This window comes from Trifolium pratense, linkage group LG4 (assembly GCF_020283565.1).
Source record: "Trifolium pratense cultivar HEN17-A07 linkage group LG4, ARS_RC_1.1, whole genome shotgun sequence".
Taxonomy (NCBI): domain Eukaryota; kingdom Viridiplantae; phylum Streptophyta; class Magnoliopsida; order Fabales; family Fabaceae; genus Trifolium; species Trifolium pratense.
This window is the reverse complement of record NC_060062.1, coordinates 53,411,261-53,425,589: the sequence shown is the minus strand read 5'-3', so window position 1 is coordinate 53,425,589 and position 14,329 is coordinate 53,411,261. Positions and strand designations below refer to the sequence as shown.

The window sequence follows — 14,329 nt, the reverse complement described above, 5'->3', positions numbered from 1 at the left end:
ACTAGAATTTTTTTCCCACCGGGTTTTTTCTAGTAAAGGTTTTAATGAAGCATATCCTCGATGGACATCCAAGGGGGAGTGTTATGAATATTATTAGTGGATGTCCTGGCCCATGTAATTGGCCCAATATTTTTACCTATATATAGATACTATGTATCACTATATTGTAACCCTAATCCTAATGGTGAATAACATACACTATTCTTTTCTCTCTTCTTCATCTATACTATTGTTCTTATTTACATTAGTTTATAACAGAGTTCAATTTGAAAGTAAAAGCAAACACACTGTTTTTTAATGGCCGAGATTGATTTAACTATGAAAACAGATTTTTTAATCTAAGCCGTCCGAATGTCCGATCCAAATTTAACGGATGAGATTAAAAACTGCATATAACTGTGTGAATATGCAACTGTAGGAAATCCTGGTCCCTATTCTAGGGTTTAAGATTCTAGATTTCAAGACTCAAAAAGATCAGTCGAAGTTCAAAGAAGCATTATTTCCGTATTGCTGTTTGAAAGAAAGATAGCATTTTCACCGGTGAGTCACAGAACCTTTCAATTCATTTTGTTATTGTAGCCGAATTTTCCTAACATAATTATAATTTCCATTGCAGGGTTTTAGGGTTCATAATCTTATTTGAGTCATATTTCAGCAACAATGTATCTTCAGTTTTACATAAATGATAATGGTGATAAAGTTTACACTACCAAGGTAATGGATCTTCATTGAACTAAACATCATGTTATGTTTTTCTTCATTTAAAGATTAAGTTTTCATTTGTAATAGCCATATGCTAGTTCATGAGAGATTATGACATGTTCAAAGAGCTTATTTACACATGCTAATAAGCGAAAATGTGATTAAGGCCCTGTTTGGTTAAATAATTTATTTGCAGCTTAAACACTTATGCATTACCCATTTCTATAGCAAAAGATAAAATAAAGTTAATTTTTTTTTGTTTGTATAGCTATAAGATTGTTTTCATAAGCTATCTTGGAGAAATTATGAAAATAAGCTGAAAACAACTTATAAACATAAACATGTCATAAGCTGTTTTCATATGTTCTCCCAAACAACCTTACACAACTTATGTCAGTAGATAAACTGAAACTAGTCAATCCAAACAGGCCTTAGGTGTAGTTTTAAAGTTGGCTTATGTACTGATATGTTGCATTATATTTTAAATTGTTAATTTATTGTAATAACTTATGTAGCATCATACACTTTAAATTCAAGGCGTGTTTGATTTCTAGGACATATTTGGCATCTAACACCGGCACATGTAATTACATTCAATTACTTACATTTTATGAAATTATTACCAGTGTTTACCTGTTAGTGTTGTGTTCGGTGCCCATTTCTTTTTCCTATCTTCATAGATAAATCGCAACCATATTCATATTTAGTGTGGTTTCAGAGTCTGCATTTGTTTTTGTTCTTCCCATTTTGTTTTAGCTACTGCTTTATGATCACATTCTGTCCCAAGAAAATTGAAAAGAAAATGCTTTATCATTACTGTTTTGGAATTCCATTGTATATTTTTTTCTTGTATAGATAAGATATAGGGAAATAATTCATAGATATATCGATATATTAGTAGACAAAAAAGATTTAGAAGTTTAGGTGTCACTAATTATGTTACTGATGCTTATAATACTTTGTTTTCAGAAGGAATCACCACTGGGTTTGGCAACAGAGTCGGCTCACCCAGGTAAATTCAGGAAAATGAAGTGTTATGTATAAGTATAACCTTGTTTTCTGACTTTTCCAAACATACACTTAGTATATCTTGAAAAGGAATTGGGTTGTCCCATAACAAGTTGTGCTTTTGTCTAAGCAATTGTGAGTGAAGTTGCCCTGTTTCACTAACAGCTTACTGGTTTAGTTTTGAGTGCTCGTGTTAACTTGCATGCGAAAGGAACCAACTAATTGTACATAGAGCAAGAGAATAGGCTCTATCAATTGGAATTAAACACTTTAATGTATTTGACATAGTTCTAAATTGTGGTCGGCAACTACAATTGTAGCCACCTTGACTACATTTTTCATAATATAAAAGTTTGCAGCGTAACCACAAACACAATCGTAATTTCGAATTTGGTCTATTTGCACAATAGTTTTAAAATTCATCAAGTGATATCTATGGTTACAGATAGTTACTATTCAAATGCATCAAGTGTTTTTTTCTATTAGCACCTTTACTTCACTGATTTTGGGTCATTTATATGCCTACATTATTTTTGGTTTATATGCAGCACGCTTTTCACCTGACGATAAATTCTCAAGACAAAGGATTCTTCTGAAGAAGCGGTTCGGTCTTTTGCCAACTCAGAAGCCACCTAGGAAGTACTGAGATAATTCTACTTCATCTTTTGGAGATTGTTTCATTTGGTATTTATATTTATGCTTTCCTTCTTCCTTGCTTTATTTTTGTTCCTTGATGACATGTATGAAAATTATGTAATGGTGCAAATATTGGTAATGGGTTAAATGACTAGACACAAACACTTGGAATTGAATTTTACCATTACTTTGTTGTCATAGTTTAGTCAAGTCAAGTCAATTAGCCACTTAGCATAGGGAGGAATTTTTCACACCCGTAATATCACTCTGGAGTTTAGAGGTATATATTTGAAAATTTTTAACATTTACATCGTCTAGAAGTACACTTTCGAACAAAATATACACCCAGAAGTGCATTTTCGAAAATATGAGTTTTTAGAAATGTGGGGCGAAAAAAGTTGCTCCATTGGCACTTAGAATATATATACAGTATATTACAATGACTTCAGCCATTCAATTGCTGTTAAAATGATCAAAAGTAAGAATTCAAATTAAAATGTGTTATAATGTGTTTGCCTCATCACTTAGATAGAAGTCAACGAAAGTGGAATATTTTCATCATGAAGCTTGTTATGAACAAAACATGATTACTCCTTCCGGCCCTTAATATAAGAAAATGTTTACTTTTTTTTTTATCACAAAAAATGTTTAATTTTAAATTCATAGAATGATTGATATATTTCATATTTGATCTAGAAAATGGACTAGATACATCGATCATTCCATAAATTTAAAAAACAATTTTCTTTTATATTAAAAACTGAAGAGAGTACTGGTAAAGAATATGTTAGGAGTGCGTTATTTGGATATGATGTATGTCTAAATACATTGTGATATCATTTCTTTAATTCTTGAAAGTTTTAGTTGCTCTCAGTAAGTCACTACCCTTTTTTAATCTTTTTTTTTTTGACTCAAAATAGCAAGTCAATGCCTAGTGCTGATTTTCTTCTTCATCACACCTTTTATTCTAGTTGGTTTAACTGAGAATGCCACTTTCAATGGAGGCTAGCAATCATAAGTAGAATACACACAGTAAAATATAGCTTCTGGAAGATTTCAAAATGAATGATTTTTTTTAGAGGCAGAGTGATTTTATTTTTTACACAAATAGTATAGAAACAAACACATTTATACAATTATTAACCATTTGGACTTAACACCTCAAACAGGAAGATATCTTCCCCTGAATTGTTTAGACTTCCTCTGAATTATTTAGAATCCCCCCATCTCATTGGAAGGGACCTGGATCCCATGCAGTCAAAGCATGCTGCAGTCATGCAGTCACTGCAAGGGAGCCCTTAGATTTAATTTTGATCAAATAAATAATATATTTTAATAAATTTGGATGGCTAAGATTAATCTGCCGTCAAAAACTGACTGCAGGGAATCCATTTCCCATTGGGAAGATATCTTCTAACAGTGCATATTCTACTTGAAGATATCTTCCGGTATTGTAAAATTTTTCAAGTGTTAGTTTTACCGTGAATGTGAGTTATACGAATAGTCAAGATTGATTTAAGGTGTGAAAAATGGAAGTATGAAGGAGCAGTTCTGTTTATGATTAGCAACCTAGATTTTTATCATGTTCTACATTATATTAACCCTTTGTTTTCCAATGAAAAATGAATTTGATCTTTTTTTAATATAGAAAAAAGAATAACCCGTATCTTTATTAATTTTCAAATTTGTTGTATTCTTTTGGTGTTGTCTTCCTTGACGTCTCTCTGTTTCCTTCCATTTTGCCGTTTGATTCTCATAATAATACTCTCTTTAATCCAGCAGCCCATGATGATCTTCTATAATACAACCGTATTTAATTAGCTAATGTTGTTCTGTTATAATTTAAAAGGGAGGAAATGCTGAATAAGCAAGAAAACACTGAAATAATAAATTATAGCTAGTGACGTTCGTTAGAAAGTTACTTATGGATCGTTTCTCACAAACTTGATCAACCATTAACGAGTAATCCTAATGTGGGTGGATTTATTTTTTTTCTAAAATTTTTTTATTCTTACTAATTACTCATAAAACCTCATTATACTTTTTTTTTTTTTTTTAATAATAATCTCATTATACTCTTTATTACAAGCCAACTCAGCTCCTTATCTCAGTCACTAATCACTCATACTTGGTCTCTATCACATGTGATATTATTTTGGAAAAAACCATCCCTTCATTTCTCTTTGTCCTTGTCGATTCAAACTGGTGGTAAGGCAGGAGAATGCTGTTGAGAAAGATGGTCTAGATGATTTTCACAGCCACAGGAATCACACTGATGAAAAATTGCATGGGAAAGCCACTTCAGGTGCCTTTTTGGATACCATAAATTGGTCAATGCACAGTGAACTTGTTGCGGCTCTTTCTGATGAATCCAGTTACAGAGAAGAGGAAGAGATTGCAAACCAATCTCAAAATCAAAAGGAATTACAAAGTCTTGTACGGCTATGGTATATTGCACAGCTTGAGGCAATTACTTCCATTCTGGGGATGGAATTTAATTCATTGGTTATCAGTAGTAAAACCTTGCTCCATTTTGAATTAAGTTGTTACAAGATTGGGAGTGATGAGAAGCATCAGCTGACTTCTTCCGGACACAGTGGCAAAGCAGCTGAAATGTTATTTTTATTGACCTTTGGTGAAGAAGATCTGCATCATGGAAAACTTAATGCATATGAAGATTCACTTGGTGGCAGACTCAATAGCATCAACGTTGAGGATCTGAAGTTTTTTGAAAGAATGAAATTGGGTGATCCTGTTTCTATTCATTCTTTGGACGAGAGAGCCTCTGCAGACCACATTCGTTCAAATGTACCTTTACTTGGCTGGATGGAGAAAACTGCTTCTGATGTTATCAATAGTATGTTTTTTTCCCGGTGAAGTATTAGTATCCATTATTTTTCAGTTGGTTTGTTTCCGCCATATTTTTATTTTCAAAATAAAATTTAATCAAATACCCGCCATTGTATATATTAATAGTCACTTTAGTAAATGAAAAGATTTCATATTAAGTGTCATTTTAAGCAAGTGGTAAGGGTGTTGGTCCCCTCAAGCACGTGTTCACAGGTTCGATCCCCTACTCTACTCGTGTATGGAGAAAAGTCAGTTGGAAGGGGAGAACCCGCCTTGTGTGCCCAACAAGTTCCCCAACGAAGATTAGTCACTACTAAACAGTGGTGAAAACTTCGTACCTATATCATGGTAACCCAAATATTAAGTGTCATTTTAATTTTTCAAGACATAATTTTTTCTTCAGTATTTAAGATAACAATTGTTCTGTTTACAATATTTCCCTAGATACTTCACACTTTCCCATAAGCTAGAGTATGTGTATAAACAATGAACCTGTGGTAAATAAAGCACTGTATTGGTTTTCATATTTTCTAAATTTTTTAACAATAATGATGTGGGTCGTGTGAATACAAGTAATGTCTTCTCACCTGTTGAGGTTGAGATGCATATTATTATATTTAGGAAAGAAGTTGATTCATGCTACCCGTTTTGTCTGGTTAACTTCTTTGTTACTTAAATAGGCACTTATATGCCATTCGCGTGATTTGCACGAAATTTTTAGTCGTACCATTTAGCACTATTGATTACGAAATAGGCTTTATACGTTCCCATTCACACAAAAAAAAAATTAATTAATTGATTTAAATATCTTTATTAAAGAATATAACACTAATAATTTTCTTTTAAAATAATATTATGTATTTTGTTTTAAGTATTATTTGAGTAATTTGATTTAATGAAATTTGGTTTAAAATTCTATGATGAAATTTGGTTTAATTAATTCAAATATATTTATTGAAGATTTGTTTTTTTTTTTGTAATGACTGGTTAGAGAAGATTCAATTGAATGCCACATAAACAACCTATCTAATTGAAGTTTTTTTTTCTTTCTTTCAATAGGTTAGATAAGATTCAATTGAATATGCCACCTAAGCAATTCTATCGAGAATGCCCGAAAACTCCGTGGAAATTTCGTAATATATATAATAGAGATTTGAAAAATATTTCTCAGATTCTCTATAAAATATTACTTCTATTATTAGATATATATTTGAATGCTTATCAAAAAAAAAAAATGTATATATTTGAATATTTTTTAACATAATCCTTTTACAATATTTTCTTTATGAATATGGCAAGATGTTTGTCAAAAATATATATAATATGGTAAGACAATTAAGCAGGCACTAGGCAAGACAAAACAACACAAGTAGAATTCTTGTTTTGGAAGAGACCTCGTCATTCTGAAAAAGAAATAATAAGTTCGTCAAATATGACCTCAAAGGTTGAACAAAGAGTTGGTAGTGGTGAATTGAAATTGACATATAGTTTGAATGTGAGTACACATGATTTAAGTGTTTGTTTTGCATGTAAAAGTAACATACATGGTACAACCATATACATGTACAGGTACGAGCTACTTATTGATTTCTATTTGGTTAGAACTATTATATTCTTTGAGCGATTTATTTGTTGATTGCAATTGTTATTTGTTCCTTCTCTTTATTCTTATTTGAATTCGCAACATCCTACAATTTTATTTTTCGCAATTCCTTCTAGGCACCTTTTAATTTGATTATTATGAACTCTTTTTTTTTTTGGTGAATTAATTATTATGAACTTTATTACCCAATTCTAGTCGATGTTTTTTAATTTAGTGATTACATTATCTAATGAATGTACAGTAAAAGTTCAATTCTTATTTTACACTGGCGTGAGTTCAATTTACATTATTTTATTTACGAAGGTGAGTGAATATTATGTTGTTGATGACTTGATGTGAAAACAAATAACCAACACATGACCTAATAATTTAGTTAAAATTTGATGCCTAAGTTTTGAATTTTTTGTGCTTCATTTGATAAAAGTATAATATTTTCAAATAATTAGAGGTTCAATTGCTAAAAATATAATGTAAAATAATTAGAGCTCAATTCAAGGACTAAATTTTTAACCTTAGAATCTAATTCCAAAATATTTAAAACCCCCTTCTAATTTATTTTTTAATGTTTTTTTCTTTTTCAGGAGCAATGGTTACTGCACAGAGCGATGTCGTAAACGACAAATTATCTATGATGAGAACATGGAAATAGAGAAATCTATGAAGAGCTCAATTATCTCAACCTAATATACGTCTCAAAATTCTCAAATCGCCACCGCAAAAAATCCATCTTACCTTGCTAACATCTAATAATCCCTATGTTACCTTATCAAATATGTTTTATGAATGATCCCTTAATCATGCTTCATCAACTCTATTAGTTTTGCATTTTTTTTTATTTTATATTAGGAAGGAATACTATTATTGTTTATTTAGCAAAAAAGGTATTAGACTATATATTTTCCAATGGAACTTTAATTTCAGTATTTGCGTATAGTATATTTATTTATTTAATTTTTGGTTGTATAACTAGAAAATAATAATTTTTTTTCTTTCACGTTTGGTTAGTATCGTTGTGAGTCTTTTATATCTTGTGACGTTTGGTCAGTAACTGGTGACTACAAATTCTACTTGTGATGATTGAAGGTTCGAATTCCGTTCTCTATATATATAATACAATATTCCGTTCTCTACATATATTACTTGTGTCAACTGATCTAAGCTCACAGAACATTTTTTAGAACTTATTACTAGGCAAAAAGCAACATAAATAAGAAAAAGGGCAATCAGAACATGGTGATAAAAGATAATATTGAAGTTCATAATTAACAGAATCATTGTAACTAACTTAACACATAGAGATCAACTGTCACTCTGTAAGGGATAAGGTTCTTTCCGGAGAAATAATAACTGATTTTGTGGGTTCAAATGATCAATTGGCTAATATATTTACTAAGTCTCTTAGCGGACCTCGGGTTGAATCTATTATTTATATGTTTAGGAGTTTCTCTCTCATAGTTTTATTCCTATGTGGCACCATTTCATTGATCCATGTCTTATGTGGCATTCTAATATTTCTCCAATTCCTATGTGGCTAACTATGAAGGCCTTTGCAATTTCTCTAATACATGATGATATCATTTTACTTAGAATCTTTGGCTAATTTGGAAATTCAATCATTTCTCAATTATTGTTTATAAATCGTATTTAATGCACCTATTAAAAATAATTTTAAAAGGAAATAACTCAAATTCAAATATAAATAATTATATCTCATTAATATATATATAATACATAATATTATACATGAATTTTTTTTTTGTTAAAGTATTATATATGAAATTTTATATATACCAAACAATGGAGTTTTTTTACGTAATATTTTTTTTTATATATCCCACAAGAGTTTTTTTTATAGAAATTGCTCAATCAGGTTTTATGAACAAATGTCTATATATTAATATTTTGATACAATTGAAATTTTACGTATGGAAACTTTTGATTATTGACCAACTCATTTTTGGAATATATATTGATTAAATTAAATCAATGCTGAAATGGATGGAAATTTCAAAAATTAAGGACAAAAAATCTACTATAGTTTCTATATATACGGGTCAACATGTAAGAGTGAGGGTCATTGAGTGTCTCAGCGCTCCTTCTCTATTTTCTCTTCTCTTCTCACCTTCACTACTTTTTTTTTTTTTTGAGAGAATCACTACTTTTTTTTCTATCTATTGCTATTGTTGGTTTTTTTTTTTTAAATAAAAAATCTATTGCTATTGTTGGTTATTTCTTATTTATTTGTTCAATATAATTTTTGTTGCTCTCAAGTGGAATGAAATCTAAATTTTATTTGTTTTTCTTTGCAGGTATTTTGTTTACTTGTGTTAGGCTACAATAAGAGGATTCAACATAAAAAAGAGAAATCATTTTCTTCTCTAAAGTCAATAATATTTTGTAAACTTTTTTTTTTTTGTAGAAATTGTAAACTTCTTTTTAAGAAGCCAAAATATTATTCATCTATCTTTGTAACTTTTATTTACTATTTGGATTCTTGCAGAGACTGATGAAAATGACTACGAGGGATAAATAACATCTGGATTGGGAACAGATGAGTGGATAAAATATTCAAGTTTAATTCTACAATCAGAAAATTGTACTAATTTTGAGTTATAAATCTTTATTTCCAGGTCCATATACGGAAGAACAACATTGTTTGTTATTCAAATTAGGATTAAGTATTATTAATTGATGTTAGAGTTTTAAGTATTTATTTATATTTTTTATATTTTATTGTCATTTTTTTTAATCATATGTTTACTTATTAAAAAAGAATTGTTGTTCATATTACTTTTTATTGGATTTAAATCATGCTTATAAATGTTTTTTTTACTATTATTTATAAATAAATGTTGTACTCTATTTTTTTACTCATTATTTTTTTATTTGTCTAATTTTTCATGTGATATTTAACAAATACACTGATAAAATAATAGAAACTCCTCGAATGACTATACTATAGAATGAATTGGAAAAATGTGGAATTGAGAAATTGATATGCTTAAAAAAAATTATTCTTAAACTTCATACTTATCAAGTAGAGAAAAAGGTGTCATTGTCTGAAATATAAAAGGAATGAAGTAATTGACTTCATAGATTATTTTTCTATTTCATTTTATTATTCTATTAATTATGGTTTACCTTAACGTGATTTTTCTAATAAAAAAAATACATAGTGATTTGTATCAAACAAAATATTAAAATATGGGGGTATTGATAAAAAAAATAACCTACATGGAGGTATTAAGCAAAAAATAACTTACACGGGGTGAGACATAAATTTGTAGATTTTATTATATAAAAAATACGATATCAATTGAAAGCAGAGAAAGTAACAATGATTTTATATATATAAAAAAAGAATTAAAAGCAATAATATCATGTATTACTTTATTTTTATTCTCCATACATCACTGTAAAATAAACAAATAAAAATAAAAACAAATAGATACATTTTTTAAAATTTGCACAAATGAGATATGCTTAAAAAAATTATATAATTTTTTTTTTGTGTCAAGCAAATGACAAACAATTCTACTGTTCATTACTTTTAAATAAATAATATTAAAATCGTCCCATTTTGCTTCTCAAATGTGAAATTTTTTCACACGGGGACATGAGATAAAATACTCCTGAAGAAAACAAATGTTTAAAGGAGAGAGATGACGATTAAGAACAAATATATTAATCGTTAGATTAGTTTTTGCATAATGACATTTTTTTTTATGAAAATAAAAGAACAAATATATGAACAGATGAGTTGGGAACGGGGAGTGGAGTATCACTCTCCATTATGCCATTTCTCCTTAAAATCTCCAAAATTTGGATCTTTTATCATATTTAAATAAACTATTACATTAAATATAAAATTAATTTTACAAATAATTAAAAAAATCACAATATTAAAATTTTAATAATCCATATTTTTCATGTGTGAAAAAAAATGATCTATATTTTTCATAGAACATTAACCCGGGCGATAACACGGGTAAGTTATACTAGTATATTTGTAATAAGCTTGATGCATATGACATGTATGCTCCAGCTTGAGGAGGCTAGTTATAATTAAGAAAATATTTATAGATTCTTTGACTATACAACTTCCTAGATTAGTTGTTAATATTCCTAGACTCTATAACTTCAATGTATTTCATTTCATTGTATCTTCATAAATATAAATTTTGACACACAGAAATTTACAGAAAATTACAAAATGAAACAATTATGTAATAAGATCAATGTAGTCAGGTTCTCGCACCGGGTCTTAGGTTCTTAAGATCCTAAGAGCTCGTGAAGGCTAAGCGAGCATAGAACCCATGCAGGTTCCTTTTCTTGACCTGTCTGTAGTCAGGTTCTCGCACTGGGTCATAGGTTCTTACGATCCTAGAGGGTTTTTGACCTGAGCTCTAGACGGCGCTGTTGCCGTCGTGAACCTCGTCGGCGGTTGGTGTATGTTTGTTCTCACTCCTTTCTCATTTTCGTTCACTCCTCTCTCACTTTCAACCATCTCTTTCCCTCAAACCTCTGTCTTCACTGAAACCTTCTGAACTCATCTCTTTCACTCTCAAGTTTCAGCCCTCTGTTTTCATTTTGTTTTTTTTAACCCTATTGTTGCTTCTTATAACCCTTTGTTATGAACTTACGAACATTTGGAATGATGTCTATAAAATATTAATTAATAAAGTTTATTTTGTTCATGTATTATATTTTTTTATGTTTATGTCTATATGTATATACGTGAAGTTACAATTTTACCCTTGAGTAGGATCTTACGAATCGAGCTACGATCCCGATCTTACGATTCTCAACCAGCCTACCGATCCTACGTAGGATCTCGAACCTGACTACATTGAATAAGATTACCCCGAAAGAAGGTCTATAGTCGGCTGGAGCTCCACCCTTTTCTCCACCAAACTCACCACCAGGTCCTCTAGGACCTCCACGATAACCATCATGGTCACCACCAAATCTCCTTTGTCCCTCGAATCTAGGTGGACCCCTATTCAAAAACAACATTTCATTCAAATTCAAACAACACAATAAAAACATTAACAGAAAAATTTCAAAAACACAAACAACATTGATGGATACCTAGGGCGATCACCGCCGAATGGCCTTGCAAAAACTGGCTTAGCCTGTTTCTTCAAAGTAGCTGGCACAATCTCAGATGGAAGATTGAGGTAAGTCCTAAGGAACTCAATTCCATCATTGGTAAGAAACCAGTAATAGTGCATCCAAGCAAAAGTTTCCCTGACATATTCCCTTGATTTGAAGCTCTGCATGAGCTTAATCACTTGCAGATTTGGTACATCAATATCTGGATGCTTTGCAAGATTGTAATCCTTCTTTGCATAACAAACTCCCTCTAAACAACAACTTAATCAATTCAATTAAACAAACAAAGCAAAATAAAATCATAACAAAATGAAACCCTAACCATTAACATACCTTGGAAGAGGTATTTGGAGATCTCTCTACGATTTTTCTCGGAAATGATCTGATAAGATAAATAAACAAATAAGCATATATAAGTTGATTCAAAGTTAAATTTTCAATCTATGTTTGAAATGGAATTGAGAAGTACCATGGTTACAAGTTGTGTGTGTGGATGAGGAGGCGCGGCGAAAAAATTCACTTCTTCGGTGACGGTTGGTGCTGCAACCCTAATGTACTGTCGAATTGTGTTTTATGATGACGATGACGATCGTGGTAATCACGGGCCTATTCGGCCTTTCTTTCTGGGCCTATTCATGGCCCAATTATTAATTTAAGTTGGATTTTTCTCTAGCCTGTTTAAGTTTTTATTTATTTAATATTTTGATGATTGTTCTTCGGCCTCTAAATTAACCAGAATACCCTCCTCCTATGTCCCCGGGAGCAGGGGCGGACCCAGACACAAATAACTGGTGGCTAAAAATTTAGGCACTACTCGAAAAAAAATTCATTGATAATTCAGTTGAACAATAAACAATATATGAGATTTACTAATACAACATGTATCTCCAAAAAAAGAACAACAAATCAACGAACTATAAAATTTCTTAAAAAAAAAAAACATAAAAAAAAACCACAAAATTTCTATTCGAATAAAAAAAAGACTATAATTATTAAATCATGCATATCACTATTTTTATTTCAATTTTACTCGTATTATCTCACATCAAAAAATTAAATATTAATTATGTCATTTCATATTTATATTCCAGTTGAATTGGTAATTTTACCCAATACTACAAACTCAATTAGTTATTCACATTTTTTTGCCAAACAAAGTTAAAATTAATTGTTATAAAATTAAACTATATATAGCTTAAAATAATACTTTACATATAATGAAAGACTGGAAATCATCAATAATAGACTAGAAACTAATATTTGCACTAATACTTAAACTAATATATATACGAGGGACTTATGGTCATCAATAATAAACTCTAAACTAATATTTACATTAATATTTGTACGAATATATATACAAAATGACCTAAAATTATTTATAAAATATTTATTTATTTATTTTTTTTAGTAAAAAATTGGGCTAGGCTGGTGTGGCTATAGCCACACCAAGCCTTGAAGTGGTCCGCCCATGCCCGGGAGATATCTTCTTGTAGTGTAAATTTAATCGAAAGATATCTCTCAGTAGTATAATTTTATCGAAAAATATCTTTTGATAATCTGTTTTTTAGTGTGAACAATTCAGGAGGCAAACAACAATCATCCAATATTTTTGTTATGGTGAAAAATAATGTTACTCAATACCTTTTTTGTAGTGAAGTCAACTCATTTGATATAACATTCATATTTCAAAGTCAGAATTTATTATTATAAAAAATTTAAAATTGTATTAAAATATGAAGCCGTTCGATTTTGATCGGACGACTAATTTTTTTTAGCATAGTTTGACTGCACAGTAGCGAATGCATTGAGATGAATCAAAATTAATGAATTCAATAAAAGCTCATAAGTGTCATGACATGATATAATTGCAATTTTAATTATACAGTATAGCAGAAATAATAAATGTTTATTCAATTATGAAGAAAGAGAATCTCATACTATGTCAACTTAATTAACTACATGCACAAACCGAATCATACCAAGTCAACAAATGCGATTCCCGCCATTCCAAAAAAAAAAAAAAATTAATCCCAGATTCTGAATAACAAATTGAATGAATGTAACCATATACAGTACTGCTATCTAAAAAACAAGCAAACAATATAGCAATCGTGTATTACGCTAAGAAAATAAAGTTAAACAATACTAGAAGAAAAGTAATTTGTTACGTTAAAGAATACATTTTTTTAGAAGAAACAAAATGCGCAATAGAGCTTGCATGGGTTTGTAATGATCCCCCGATTAGCTAACCCTGCTCTCGCGTTGCCAATTTTGCTAATATCGACCCCCAACCAAATATGCCTACCTTAATTGGTACATCATTCAACCACATCCTTTCGAAAGTCGAAATAACCACGGGTTCTATAATGGTGTGATATACATTATTTTGAATAAATCGTGTGATTTATAGCT

At 30.1% G+C, this 14,329-nt stretch overlaps 2 protein-coding genes across 2 annotated transcripts; one reads left to right on the top strand and one right to left on the bottom strand.

The window, feature by feature from the left end:
* Positions 1 to 382: 382 nt before the first annotated feature.
* Positions 383 to 2,527, top strand: LOC123924459 (H/ACA ribonucleoprotein complex subunit 3-like protein). Its single transcript, XM_045977356.1, has 4 exons — positions 383 to 540; positions 617 to 714; positions 1,672 to 1,714; positions 2,259 to 2,527. Exons 2-4 carry the CDS (start codon positions 661 to 663, stop codon positions 2,354 to 2,356), a joined length of 195 nt encoding a protein of 64 aa, XP_045833312.1. The 5' UTR covers positions 383 to 540; positions 617 to 660; the 3' UTR covers positions 2,357 to 2,527.
* Positions 2,528 to 11,513: 8,986 nt separating this feature from the next.
* On the bottom strand, positions 11,514 to 12,436 carry LOC123924458 (40S ribosomal protein S10-3-like). Its single transcript, XM_045977355.1, has 4 exons — positions 12,384 to 12,436; positions 12,248 to 12,296; positions 11,891 to 12,164; positions 11,514 to 11,798 (listed from the first exon to the last, which is right to left on the bottom strand). Exons 1-4 carry the CDS (start codon positions 12,384 to 12,386, stop codon positions 11,543 to 11,545), a joined length of 582 nt encoding a protein of 193 aa, XP_045833311.1. The 5' UTR covers positions 12,387 to 12,436; the 3' UTR covers positions 11,514 to 11,542.
* Positions 12,437 to 14,329: the final 1,893 nt, after the last annotated feature.

Excerpts from the sequence above, each read along its gene's own strand:
- LOC123924459 (XM_045977356.1), top strand. The coding sequence starts at position 661 with ATGTATCTTCAGTTTTACATAAATGATAATGGTGATAAAGTTTACACT. Across the intron at positions 715-1,671 it reads ATAAAGTTTACACTACCAAG|AAGGAATCACCACTGGGTTT; the intron begins GTAATGGATCTT and ends CTTTGTTTTCAG. Across the intron at positions 1,715-2,258 it reads AACAGAGTCGGCTCACCCAG|CACGCTTTTCACCTGACGAT; the intron begins GTAAATTCAGGA and ends GTTTATATGCAG.
- LOC123924458 (XM_045977355.1), bottom strand. Across the intron at positions 12,165-12,247 it reads CTCCAAATACCTCTTCCAAG|AGGGAGTTTGTTATGCAAAG; the intron begins GTATGTTAATGG and ends GTTGTTGTTTAG. Across the intron at positions 11,799-11,890 it reads TTCGGCGGTGATCGCCCTAG|GGGTCCACCTAGATTCGAGG; the intron begins GTATCCATCAAT and ends GTTTTTGAATAG.